The sequence below is a fragment of the Oncorhynchus gorbuscha genome, linkage group LG13 (assembly GCF_021184085.1).
Source record: "Oncorhynchus gorbuscha isolate QuinsamMale2020 ecotype Even-year linkage group LG13, OgorEven_v1.0, whole genome shotgun sequence".
NCBI classification, from domain to species: Eukaryota; Metazoa; Chordata; class Actinopteri; order Salmoniformes; family Salmonidae; genus Oncorhynchus; species Oncorhynchus gorbuscha.
Window position 1 is genome coordinate 75,657,811 of NC_060185.1, and position 14,556 is coordinate 75,672,366.

Consider the following 14,556-nt stretch of genomic DNA (forward strand, 5'->3'; position numbering starts at 1 on the left):
GGAGAAATAGGGACTCTAATCAGGGGAAAAGATAGGGAACAGGTGTGGGAAGACTAAATGATTGATTAGGGGAATAGGAACAGCTGGGAGCAGGAACGGAACGATAGAGAGAAGAGAGAGAGAGAGGGAGAGAGAAAAAGGGGAACGAACCTAAAAAGACCAGCAGGGGGAAAACGAACAGAAGGAAAAGCAAAATGACAAGACAATATAAGACAAAACATGACAGTACCCCCCCCACTCACCGAGCGCCTCCTGGCGCACTCGAGGAGGAATCCTGGCGGCAACGGAGGAAATCATCAATCAGTGAACGGTCCAGCACGTCCCGAGACGGAACCCAACTCCTCTCCTCAGGACCGTAACCCTCCCAATCCACTAAGTATTGGTGACCCCGTCCCCGAGAACGCATGTCCATGATCCTACGTACCTTGTAAATAGGTGCGCTCTCGACAAGGACGGGACGGGGGGAGGGAAGACGAACGGGGGTGCGAAGAAAGGGCTTGACACAGGAGACATGGAAGACAGGATGGACGCGACGAAGATGTCGCGGAAGAAGCAGTCGCACAGCGACAGGATTGACGACCTGGGAGACACGGAACGGACCAATGAACCGCGGAGTCAACTTACGAGAAGCTGTCGTAAGAGGAAGGTTGCGAGTGGAAAGCCACACTCTCTGGCCGCAACAATACCTAGGACTCTTAATCCTACGTTTATTGGCGGCTCTCACAGTCTGTGCCCTGTAACGGCAAAGTGCAGACCTCACCCTCCTCCAGGTGCGCTCACAACGTTGGACAAACGCTTGAGCGGAGGGAACACTGGACTCGGCAAGCTGGGATGAGAACAGAGGAGGCTGGTAACCCAGACTACTCTGAAACGGAGATAACCCGGTAGCAGACGAAGGAAGCGAGTTGTGAGCGTATTCTGCCCAGGGGAGCTGTTCTGCCCAAGACGCAGGGTTTCTGAAAGAAAGGCTGCGTAGTATGCGACCAGTCGTCTGATTGGCCCTCTCTGCTTGACCGTTAGACTGGGGATGAAACCCGGAAGAGAGACTGACGGACGCACCAATCAAACGACAGAACTCCCTCCAAAACTGTGACGTGAATTGCGGACCTCTGTCTGAAACGGCGTCTAACGGGAGGCCATGAATTCTGAACACATTCTCGATGATGATTTGTGCCGTCTCCTTAGCGGAAGGAAGTTTAGCGAGAGGAATGAAATGTGCCGCCTTAGAGAACCTATCGACAACCGTAAGAATCACAGTCTTCCCCGCAGACAAAGGCAGACCGGTAATGAAGTCTAGGCGATGTGAGACCATGGTCGAGAAGGAATGGGGAGCGGTCTGAGACGACCGGCAGGAGGAGAGTTACCTGACTTAGTCTGCGCGCAGTCCGAACAAGCAGCCACGAAACGGCGCGTGTCACGCTCCTGAGTCGGCCACCAAAAGCGCTGGCGAATAGACGCAAGAGTGCCTCGAACACCGGGATGACCAGCTAACTTGGCAGAGTGAGCCCACTGAAGAACAGCCAGACGAGTGGAAACAGGAACGAAAAGGAGGTTACTAGGACAAGCGCGCGCGACGCAGTGTGCGTGAGTGCTTGCTTAACCTGTCTTTCAATTCCCCAGACTGTCAACCCGACAACACGCCCATAAGGAAGAATCCCCTCGGGATCAGTAGAAGCCACAGAAGAACTAAACAGACGGGATAAGGCATCAGGCTTGGTGTTTTTGCTACCCGGACGGTAAGAAATCACAAACTCGAAACGAGCGAAAAACAACGCCCAACGAGCTTGACGGGCATTAAGTCGTTTGGCAGAACGGATGTACTCAAGGTTCTTATGGTCTGTCCAAACGACAAAAGGAACGGTCGCCCCTCCAACCACTGTCGCCATTCGCCTAGGGCTAAGCGGATGGCGAGCAGTTCGCGGTTACCCACATCATAGTTGCGCTCAGATGGCGACAGGCGATGAGAAAAATAAGCGCAAGGATGAACCTTATCGTCAGACTGGAAGCGCTGGGATAGAATGGCTCCCACGCCTACCTCTGAAGCGCCAACCTCGACAATGAATTGTCTAGTGACGTCAGGAGTAACGAGGATAGGAGCGGACGTAAAACGTTCTTTTAGAAGATCAAAAGCTTCCCTGGGCGGAACCGGACCACTTAAAACACGTCTTGACAGAAGTAAGAGCTGTGAGAGGAGCAGCAACTTGACCGAAATTACGAATGAAACGCCGATAGAAATTAGCGAAACCTAGAAAGCGCTGCAACTCGACACGTGACCTCGGAACGGGCCACTCACTGACAGCTTGGACCTTAGCGGAATCCATCTGAATGCCTTCAGCGGAAATAACGGAACCGAGAAAAGTAACGGAGGAGACATGAAAAGAGCACTTCTCAGCCTTCACGTAGAGACAATTCTCTAAAAGGCGCTGGAGAACACGTCGAACGTGCTGAACATGAATCTCGAGTGACGGTGAAAAAATCAGGATATCGTCAAGGTAGACAAAAACAAAGATGTTCAGCATGTCTCTCAGAACATCATTAACTAATGCCTGAAAAACAGCTGGCGCATTGGCGAGACCAAACGGCAGAACCCGGTACTCAAAATGCCCTAACGGAGTGTTAAACGCCGTTTTCCACTCGTCCCCCTCTCTGATGCGCACGAGATGGTAAGCGTTACGAAGGTCCAACTTAGTAAAGCACCTGGCTCCCTGCAGAATCTCGAAGGCTGATGACATAAGGGGAAGCGGATAACGATTCTTAACCGTTATCTCATTCAGCCCTCGATAATCCACGCAGGGGCGCAGAGTACCGTCCTTTTCTTAACAAAAAAAACCCTGCCCCGGCCGGAGAGGAAGAAGGCACTATGGTACCGGCGTCAAGAGACACAGACAAATAATCCTCGAGAGCCTTACGTTCGGGAGCCGACAGAGAGTATAGTCTACCCCGAGGAGGAGTGGTCCCCGGAAGGAGATCAATACTACAATCATACGACCGGTGAGGAGGAAGGGAGTTGGCTCGGGACCGACTGAAGACCGTGCGCAGATCATGATATTCCTCCGGCACTCCTGTCAAATCGCCAGGTTCCTCCTGAGAAGAGGGGACAGAAGAAATGGGAGGGATGGCAGACATGAAACACTTCACATGACAAGAAACGTTCCAGGATAGGATAGAATTACTAGACCAATTAATAGAAGGATTATGACATACTAGCCAGGGATGACCCAAAACAACAGGTGTAAAAGGTGAACGAAAAATCAAAAAAGAAATAGTCTCACTGTGGTTACCAGATACTGTGAGGGTTAAAGGTAGTGTCTCAAATCTGATACTGGGAAGATGACTACCATCTAAGGCGAACATGGGCGTAGGCTTGTCTAACTGTCTGAAAGGAATGTCATGTTTCCGAGCCCATGCTTCGTCCATGAAACAACCCTCAGCCCCAGAGTCTATCAAGGCACTGCATGTAGCACCCGAACCGGTCCAGCGTAGATGGACCGACATAGTAGTACAGGATCTAGATGGAGAGACCTGAGTAGTAGCGCTCACCAGTAGCCCTCCGCTTACTGATGAGCTCTGGCTTTTACTGGACATGAATTGACAAAATGTCCATCAAATCCGCAATAGAGGCACAGGCGGTTGGTGATCCTCCGTTCCCTCTCCTTAGTCGAGATGCGAATACCTCCCAGCTGCATGGGCTCAGTCTCTGAGCCAGAGGAGGGAGATGGTTGTGATGCGGAGCAGGGAAACCCCGTTGACGCGAGCTCTCTTCCACGAGCTTGGTGACGAAGATCCACCCGTCGTTCTATGCGGATGGCGAGAGCAATCAAAGAGTCCACACTGGAAGGAACCTCCCGGGAGAGAATCTCATCTTTAACCACTGCGTGGAGTCCCTCCAGAAAACGAGCGAGCAGCGCCGGCTCGTTCCAGTCACTAGAGGCAGCAAGAGTGCGAAACTCTATAGAGTAATCCGTTGTGGATCGATCACCTTGGCATAGGGAAGCCAGGGCCCTAGAAGCCTCCCTACCAAAAACTGAACGGTCAAAAACCCGAATCATCTCCTCTTTAAAGTTCTGGTAATTGTTTGAACAATCAGCCCTTGCCTCCCAGATAGCTGTGCCCCACTCTCGATCCCGGCCAGTAAGGAGTGAAATGACGTAAGCAACCCGAGCTCTCTCTCTAGAGTATGTGTTGGGTTGGAGAGAGAACACAATATCACACTGGGTGAGAAAGGAGCGGCACTCCTTGGGCTGCCCGGAGTAGCAAGGTGGGTTATTAACCCTAGGTTCCGGAGGCTCGGCAGACCAGGAAGTAACAGGTGGCACGAGACGAAGACTCTGGAACTGTCCAGAGAGGTCGGAAACCTGAGCGGCCAGGTTCTCCATGGCATGACGAGCAGCAGACAATTCCTGCTCGTGTCTGCCGAGCATGGCTCCTTGGATCTCGACGGCAGTGTTACGAGCGTCTGTAGTCGCTGGGTCCATTCTTTGGTCGGATCCTTCTGTTATGCAGGTGAATGAGGACCCAAAAGCGACTTGGCGAAAACAGAGTCTTTAATCCAGTTTAAGGAAATAGCAATACTCCTAGACAAATCGGAGCGGTAAATAAAGCATAAGAAACAATTTCACTCGTAATCACGAGAACTGACTGGAGACTCGATAATGAACTGCAGGTTGCCTCGGGAAGGCACTTGACCGTAGCAGACTCAGACACCTGCTCACCACGCAGCATCTGAGGGAAACACGACACGACAGGGCGATACAAAGACACAGCACGGTGAACAGTATACAAGGATCCGACAGGGCAGAAACGGAAAACAAGGGAAGAAATAGGGACTCTAATCAGGGGAAAAGATAGGGAACAGGTGTGGGAAGACTAAATGATTGATTAGGGGAATAGGAACAGCTGGGAGCAGGAACGGAACGATAGAGAGAAGAGAGAGAGAGAGGGAGAGAGAAAAAGGGGAACGAACCTAAAAAGACCAGCAGGGGGAAAACGAATAGAAGGAAATTCAAAATGACAAGACAATATAAGACAAAACATGACAGAAATAGAAAGCCGGCTCTAGATTTGATTTTCAATTGGAGATGTTTGATATGAGTCTGGAAGGAGAGTTTGCAGTCTAGCCAGGCACCTAGGTATTTATAGATGTCCACAATTCTAGGTCGGAACCATCCAGGGTGGTGATGCTAGTCTGGCGGGCGGGTGCAGGCAGCGAACGGTTGAAAAGCATGCATTTGGTTTTACTAGCGTTTAAGAGCAGTAGGAGGCCACGGAAGGATTGTTGTATGGCATTGAAGCTCGTTTGGAGGTTAGATTGCACAGTGTCCAAGGAAGGGCCAGAAGTATACAGAATGGTGTCGTCTGCGTAGAGTTGGATCAGGGAATCGCCCGCAGCAAGAGCAACATCATTGATATATACAAAGAAAAGAGACGTCCCGAGAATTGAACCCTGTGGCACCCCCATAGAGACTGCCAGAGGACCGGACAACATGCCCTCCGATTTGACACACTGAACTCTGTCTGCAAAGTAGTTGGTGAACCAGGCAAGGCAGTCATTAGAAAAACCGAGGCTACTGAGTCTGCCGATAAGAATATGGTGATTGACAGAGTCGAAAGCCTTGGCCAGGTCGATGAAGACGGCTGCACAGTACTTGTATTTTATCGATGGCGGTTATGATATCGTTTAATACATTGAGCGTGACAGGTAGTGGCACAAGTAGTGGCACAATGCCTATTCCACCCATGCTCTACCAAGGTTTTCCAGCACACAGCTTTGAGCTACTACAGTAGCTATGTTGGTATTGTACTTCAAACTATGTGTAGGCAGGTTGTTTAGGATTCAAACCATCTCAAACAGCCTAATTCATACTCTTAGATTAGGTGCTTCCTCAATAATATGATTTGTACTGTATACAAGGTGAAGTTTTGGATTCTTCACACACCACAGTAAGACATTATCCCATTATGCTAACATTTCATGCTTTTTTTATAAATGAAAGGTGCTTTGCTTTTAAATGCTTTGCTTTTATACTTACCAGACCATCAGGCTTGATTGAGATGTTTGGCCTTATAGTAATGTGGTACATGCCTATATTAGCAAACATGTAATCCAAAAAAATGTATCATAATAACATCCTTTTTTTGGTAAATTGGTGCCCAATGTAACAATAGGTGGTGTTGTGTTGGACACAGTAGCTCAGATAGATTGAGCCTGTCTGCATTCCTGATTTCTGTAACTATTAGCTTACTTGTGTAATATTGAATTAACCTCAGGACCACTTGTGTTTCCAATATGATCGTGTTTTCTATTTGATAACCCCCACTGTGTACCGAACCGATTTGGCTGAGGACCCGAGTTTTAGGATTACCTCTGGAGAACAGAACGGACAACGAGAACGGATTGTGGACTGTGAAATGGTTGGTGAATTCCCCTCTTTTCCCCAGTGTGCAAAACTCCCTAATAAACTCCCCATTTGCGTTCTAGCTCCTTGTGCGTGTTTGGTTATTGAACTTGGTGACATGGAAACCCCACACCCTTGAACCTGCTACTATATACACTGCTCAAAAAAATAAAGGGAACACTAACATAACACATCCTAGATCTGAATGAATGGAATATTCTTATTATATACTTTTTTCTTTACATAGGTGAATGTGCTGACAACAAGATCACACAAAACTTATCAATGGAAATCAAATTTATCAACCCATGGAGGTCTGGAAATTAAAGTGGAAATCCACACTACAGGCTGATCCAACTTTGATGTAATGTCCTTAAAACAAGTCAAAATGAGGCTCAGTAGTGTGTGTGGCCTCCACGTGCCTGTATGACCTCCCTACAACGCCTGGGCATGCTCCTGATGAGGTGGCGGATGGTCTCCTGAGGGATCTCCTCCCAGACCTGGAGTAAAGCATCCGCCAACTCCTGGACAGTCTGTGGTGCAACGTGGCGTTGGTGGATGGAGCAAGACATGATGTCCCAGATGTGCTCAATTGGATTCAGGTCTGGGGAACGGGCGGGCCAGTCCATAGCATCAAAGCCTTCGTCTTGCAGGAACTGCTGACACACTCCAGCCACATGAGGTCTAGCATTAGGAGGAACCCAGGGCCAACCGCACCAGCATATGGTCTCACAAGGGGTCTGAGGATCTCATCTTGGTACCTAATGGCAGTCAGGCTACCTCTGGCGAGCACATGGAGGGCTGTGTGGCCCCCCAAAGAAATGCCACCCCACACCATGACTGACCCACTGCCAAACCGGTCATGCTGGAGGATGTTGAAGGCAGCAGAACGTTCTCCACGGCGTCTCCAGACTGTCACGTCTGTCACATGTGCTCAGTGTGAACCTGCTTTCATCTGTGAAGAGCACAGGGCGCCAGTGGCGAATTTGACAATCTTGGTGTTCTCTGGCAAATGCCAAACGTCCTGCACGGTGTTGGGCTGTAAGCGCAACCCCCACCTGTGGATGTCGGGCCCTCATACCACCCTCATGGAGTCTGTTTCTGACCGGTTGAGCAGACACATGCACATTTTTGGCCTGCTCGAGGTCATTTTGCAGGGCTCTGGCAGTGCTCCTTCTGCTCCTCCTTCCTACGGCCTCCTCCAAGTCTCCTGATGTACTGGCCTGTCTCCTGGTAGCGCCTCTATGCTCTGGACACTACGCTGACAGACACAGCAAACCTTCTTGCCACAGCTCGCATTGATGTGCCATCCTGGATGAGCTGCACTACCTGAGCCGCCACTTGTGTGGGTTGTAGACTCATTCAAAAGTGACCAAAACGTCAGCCAGGAAGCATAGGAACTGAGAAGTCGTCTTAGGTCACCACCTGCAGAAACACTCCTTTATTGGGGATGTCTTGCTAATTGCCTATATTTTCCACCTGTTGTCTATTCCATTTGCACAACAGCATGTGAAATTTATTGTCAATCAGTGTTGCTTCCTAAGTGGAAAGTTTGATTTCACAGAAGTGTGATTGACTTGGAGTTACATTGTGTTGTTTAAGTGTTCCCTTTATTTTTTTGAGCAGTGTGTGTATATATATATATATATATATCAGTGTACATAATTGTAAAAGCAGGACACTGTAAAGTCCATTATCCCTCTGAGTAAGGGTGCGGGGCTTCCTTGCCCTATATATACTGTATATATATATCAGTGTACATAATTGTAAAAGCAGGACACAGTAAGGTCCATTATCCCTCTGAGTATGAATTTGGATGTTTGAGAAGGCTTGAATCCGAAGCAACCTACCTACTCATAGTTTGAAGTACAATACCAACATACTGTAGTAGGTCAAAGCTGTGTGCTGGACTATCTTGGTAGAGCATGGGTGGAATAGGCATTGTGGTGCTCATGTGAATTTCCTTTTCAGCTTTAGACCAATGCCTATTTTCACCTATAACATATTTTTTTTCTTTTTAATGTGATTTAAAAATATATATATTTTAATTTCCATGGAAGGTGATTATGTATCATTATTATACAGTTTAACACGTGCTCTCCTTGTGAACCCTCCCAATGTTGTGGGTTTTATTGGTTTCATTTATTGATAAGATCCCAGCTCATAATACTACTGATCATTGCTCAAAGCAAATTGGTGAGAGCAAGGAAACAAAAACTGAAGCAAATATTTACTATGCGATTAAACAATGCAGCTGGCTAGATGACTACAGGAGTGTGAAATATGGATGATCTGTTCTCAGTGAAAGGGTTTTGAAATATTCTCTCTCGCCAAGGCGAGGTGTGATCGTGAATATATCATATTCATCCACCTCAGTGGAAACGACTTGGGACACACAGAGGGGACAGCCCTGGCGTGTCAGATGAGAGTTGATTTGGAGGTAGTCCATCCGAATGTTCTCTGTGACAACGGTGGTCTACTCTGACATGACAGTGGAGGAGTTGGATGTTCCAGTGGGAGGAGGACATCAACAAGTGCATAGAGACGGCGCTATGTCAACTAGCTGGTGTTTGCATTTCAGTACTGTAGGGCAAGGTTTCCCAAACTTCGTCCTGGGGCCCACCCTGGGTGCACGTTTTGTTTTTTGCACTAGCACTCACAGCTGATTCAAATAATCAAAGCTTGATGATGAATAGGTTATTTGAATCAGCTGTGTAGTGTTAGGACAAAAACCACAATGTACACCCAGGGGGGGCCCCCAAGATTGAGTTTGGAAAACTTTGCCATAGGATGAGGGCAAAATATCTCCGGGAGGCGAACGCCCAATATTCTGATAACTTTAACTTTAACTTTAGTGGTAACTTTAACCATGACGTCATGAATTGTCTTTTTAACACGTTGATTTTGACAGAGAATTTAAATGTCTGGAAGCGTTTGTTCCAAAATGATTTTGTTCATTCACTCAGTAGTGATTTCACATTTATTTATCTTGCTTGATTAAAATACAATAGTCTAAAACAGTCAATTTGTTGATAACAGACTCATTTAATCACATAGTTTAAAAGCATTTCCTAGTTGACAGAGACACCTGAACGCAGCATATGAAGGCTACACAATCACAGAAAAACTATGACGGATGGCGAAACGCAATCACAGCATGGTGAATACTAAACAAGGAACCTCCAAAGGAATTCTTTTGAGCGCTTGCTGCTGCAGGCGGCAAACTGATCTCATAGGATTTCGTATTATTCTGTATGTAAATCCGTGGACACTCCATTTAGAATGGTATGTTTTTGTGGATGTCCATCATCCATTTGGCATGATATGTTATGAATTACTATTCATATGATAAGTTACGAATTGCAGTTTGATATGATATGTTCCAAATTTCAATGTGTAACTATGTTACAAATTCCAATTTGTTGTAACTAACGTTAGGGGTTAGGGTTAAGGTTAGGAGGGAGGTTAAAGGATTAAGGTTAGGGGAAGGGTTAGATAGCATGCTAAGAATTTGCAATGTAGCTAAACAGTAGTAAGTAGTTGTGAAGTTGGTAATTAGCTATAATGCTAAAGTTGATTAGATTTCAACTCGCAACTTTTGGGTTGCTCGACATTCGCATTATATGCACATCCTTTTTTGTGATTTGGCTTGTTTTTGAGAACCTTTCCCCAGCCTCATTGCACGTTGTACAGTATCAGGGCACGCAAAAGACAAGCTCCAAAAACACCTAAATATGTCATTTTAGAAATGGACACGCTCTCAGTATAGGGATGTAGGTTGATCCCTGATACTGCACAACGAGCACTGAGGAAGTGAATCGCAGCTGGGATAAGTTTCTCAAAAACAAGCCAAAAGTGTCTGGACCCTTCTAAAACAAACCATTTACATAAAAAATGGAGATTATTTCACAAATATGGAAATTCTCCTTTAAGTATCCTTCTGTCTTATGTAACCATACCAAACGTAACATATCATACTAATTTTAGCGTCCCAGATTTTTGTTTACTATGTTACATCTAGTCTATGAGACCAAGTTGGCAAACGTAATGTTGTTCAGCCGCTGCCATGACTACTTTTTCCTGTATCTGTATGGCTGTCATTGTGATTTATGCAAGGCTGTATACAATGCAAGGCTGTATACAATGCAAGGCTGTATACAATGCAAGGCTGTATACAATGCAAGGCTGTATACAATGCAAGGCTGTATACAATGCAAGGCTGTCATTGTGACCAAAACACCAAGATCGTATGTGATTTTATGAAGTTCACTTTCAAATTGAAATATTTATTTCAAGTTCGTATCCATGCCATAAGAGTATATATTTAAAATATATATATATATATTTAAATCACAAAGCCGAAGAAAATATAGTGCATGTTGGGCGTGTCTCTTAACAGGAGTATCTAGCATTACCTGATTCAGATGGTAAACTGCATTGGAATCTGGTTCTGCAGACTGTCTTTTAAATTTAAAGTGAGGCTCATGCTAGCGAGAATAGCTACAGAAATTCCTTGTGCCCTGAATGAACACTGCATTGAAGCACACACCATGATTTTAAGGCTGGTCCAATTTTACCCACAATACAGTGTTATCATAAAACCTGGCCACCATGTTAGGTGTATACCATACAATCTTAGAAAAAAGGGTTCCAAAAGGGTTCTTCAGCTGTCCCCATAGGGGGACCAATTTTGTTCCAGGTAGAAAACTTTTGGGTTCCATGTAGAACCTATTCTCCTATGGGGACAGCCGAAGAACCCTTTTGGAACCCTTTTTTCATTGCAGTGACATTTTCTCAACCAACCACCCCATTCAAGCTTTAACAAAATCAGGAAGGGGAAATTTTGTTAATTAAAATAAATTCCACAAACAGAGCACGTTCCGGGAGCTTCCATCCAAGCTTCTGGCTCTGGAGTGCTGAATCTCAATGAGCTCTCTACCTCACTCCCTCTTCCCTCTCCTCCACCCTCCTCCCTCTTCCCTCTCCTCCTCCCTCCTCCCTCTTCCCTCTCCTCCTCCCTCCTCCCTCTTCCCTCTCCTCCACCCCCCTCCCTCCATCCCCCCATTCCTCATCCCGGCTGCTTCTCTATTCCAAAGGGAAAAACCCCTGCAATCCCACTGGGAGTAATCTGGATGTGTAATCCCGAAGTATGTGTGTGTGTATGTGTGCGTGTGAGGTGGGAGTGTCAGTTTTTGGATGATGGTACCCCCTGCTGTACCCCTATAGTGTCCCAGCACCTCTATTCAACACCCAGCAGGTCCTACTATAGTATGTTTGAGTTTATTTTATTTTTACAGGGACAGTGCACATTAATCAACTTTTCAGTAAAACTGCCGGTTTTAGCCAGCCGGCTAAATTTCAACCACAGTCCCTGGGCAGGTTATTAAAAACCTGGGCTCTGTGGATATAGCATCGTAGTATCGGGGCCAAGGTCCTTGTTACTGTAGCCCAGTGGGCCCTCGCTACCTGTGGGGACAGAAGAACCAGGTGGGTGCTCTGTGGATGTAGCATCGTAGCATCTGGGCTAAGGTCCTTGTTACTGTAGCCCAGTGGACCATCGCTACCTGTGGGGACAGAAGAACCAGGTGGGTGCTCTGTGGATGTAGCATCATAGCATCTGGGCTAAGATCCATGTTACTGTAGCCCAGTGGACCATCGCTACCTGTGGGGACAGAAGAAAAAAGCCAGCCTAGTTTATCAGGCACTGATTCTATCTCTCTCCTGTTAATTTTAATTTGTTTATTGTGTAAACTGTTTAAGCAAAAGGCTAATTGAATTGATATGGTTGATGAATTGGTACATAATATCAGTGTAATGACGGTATATTACAGCCTAATACAATAAATACTTGACTATAGAATGTATTTCCTGTTATTAACTGTATTACAGCCTAATACATAATGAATGTATGATGTTTTATAATGTAACTACATGTAACAGATGTGTTATTAATGCTCTATTATGCCCTTATTCATAATGAATCATCTTTCAGTAATATTGATATATAAACCTAATCCATCATGAATAAGGCCTACAGTTGCATCTTATACAGTAGAGAATGATGGGATGTTGTGTTACTCTCAGAATATGTGGTTGAGATCCCTTAGCTAAGCGAATGTGCACAATATTTATTACAGGCATCTTAAATCAATGGGGACCCTCCAAGGGGCCTTACCTTTTTATGGACAGTGTTTTTATTGACCAGGATTTTCATCCGTTGCCCCTACTTTTCGTACGGTCCTGTGAAGTGTCGTGTTGTAAGACTAAAGGTTTTGTTAACAAGCCACTTTAGCCAACCGATATCATAAAGGTGTCGTTTTTAATTGTTTCCATCACATTTTGGCTTGAATGTTTGCTGTACAGTTTATGTACACATATGATATAATATTCATACATTTCTTCTGGACAATATTTCTGTCCATTTAGGGGACCCCTTTTGGCTCAAGTGTACCCCCAGAGGCAAACAACCCGTATCATTTATTTAACTCCCATGAAAAGGTTTCATGATGTTTAAAAACATATTTTAGCATGTGTAGGTCTTTGTGTTAATACCAATGGAAGCGATACAGAATTTCACTTAGCTCTGTAGCCAGTATTGTTAAACTCATATTTTTGCACTGTGGCTGGAGGTCAATAGTATGTGAAGCAGCTGGAATGATTTTCAAACTAGAATGAAAGCGCTTTCCATTGTCCATTAAACACTTCTGATAATTAAAAAAAAACATTGCTTCTGTCTAATCCGCATTAATCTATCTAAAAACATACGCATTATCGGCCTGAACAGCATCCCTCCAACGACTAACCGTTAAGCTCGATAACTATCAAAAAGTAGTTCCGACTCTTAATCCCAATAGTAAGAACAACTCATGAATACACTATCAAGGCACACAGAAACATCGTCACATTTTAGCCAAGTAGCATAGACTATACTACATCCCCAGAATGCCCTAAATCATATATTCAATGGTAGGAGCTAGTAGAGGAAAAAATATTCCCCTTTTCTCTACTTTTTCTTTTTTTCCATTGTGGCGGAGTGATACCACGTGACCAGGCCTGTATGCCCGCCAGCCTCTTTCTTGTTGATCCTCGGGAGACCATCTGTGCTGGGGGCATTGATTAGAGTGTCTGGTGGGATTACATCTTTTCTGTTGCCATGCCAACTAATCAGCTGATTTTTTTTTTGCTGCTCGCTCTATCCCTCCCTCTGGTTGCCACAGCAACGAAACATTGGGAACTGCAAGAACCCTGACAACACTGAATTTGTCTAAAGGGGCGAATGTGTGTGTGTTTTTTCTGGCTCTCTCATACTCGTCCACACACATACACTCTCTCTCTCTCTCTCTCTTGCACACTACATTTTTCTCTCTTTCTCTCTCTCGTTCTCGCACACTCCTCTGTCTTTTTTTCTCTCTCTCTCGCTCTCTTGCACACTCTCCCTCTCTCTCTTTCTCTCTCTCTCTCTCTCTCTCTTAATTGGCAACTCTCTCTGACCCAAAGTTCTTGTGTCTCTGCCGTAAACACACTCCTCTCAACATCATCTTAAAGCGAGTGTGAGGAATGAGAGGAACAAGGACAGACCAGCTGAATAAGGACGGAGTAAATAATAGCCTGCCCAATTCTTAAAAACTTAAACGTATTCCAAAGTGAATGACATCCTGCTGAGTATTAAGAATCGATCCCTGTAATGATTACCCAAATAAACAGACGCCCGCGTGCCAGCTAGCTAAAAATGACTGATCGTAAAAGAAATACATCAATATGGGGAATTATTTTGAAGGTGATGTAAACCGTAGTATACTGTATCCTAAGGGCCTTTTATTTTGAAAAGCGCTCTTGAATGAAGCTGAATACTATAGGCCTACATTTGTTACAAAGGTTGTTATGAATGATACTACAAGACTCATAAAGGTGTCATGCCTGTTCTCATGCAGGTGTTATGAATGCCTTATGTATACCCCCTTCAGATAAAGTGTTCCCCATTTTGTTGTTGGACAGGTATGCACAGAGGGCAGACTGATTCTTGAATTTGCCTTTGACGACCTCATGAGGATCAAGACCTGGCACTTCACCATCCGGCAATACCGAGAACTCATCCCCCGCAGCATCCTGGCCATGCACGTGAGTTGTGTGACATCATCAACATGGGCCGATTGCACGGCGA

The 14,556-nt window shown here is 45.5% G+C and overlaps 1 protein-coding gene across 4 annotated transcripts in view; it reads left to right on the forward strand.

The window, feature by feature from the left end:
* The window catches only part of LOC123993524 (LIM domain-binding protein 2-like), a 111,420-nt gene that overhangs the window by 72,557 nt on the left and 24,307 nt on the right, over positions 1-14,556 (forward strand). For all 4 annotated transcript variants that reach the window (XM_046295756.1, XM_046295757.1, XM_046295758.1 and 1 more), the window contains exon 4: positions 14,391-14,513. In XM_046295756.1, the coding sequence (XP_046151712.1) occupies positions 14,391-14,513 (123 nt within the window). The remainder of the gene's footprint in view (positions 1-14,390; positions 14,514-14,556) is intronic.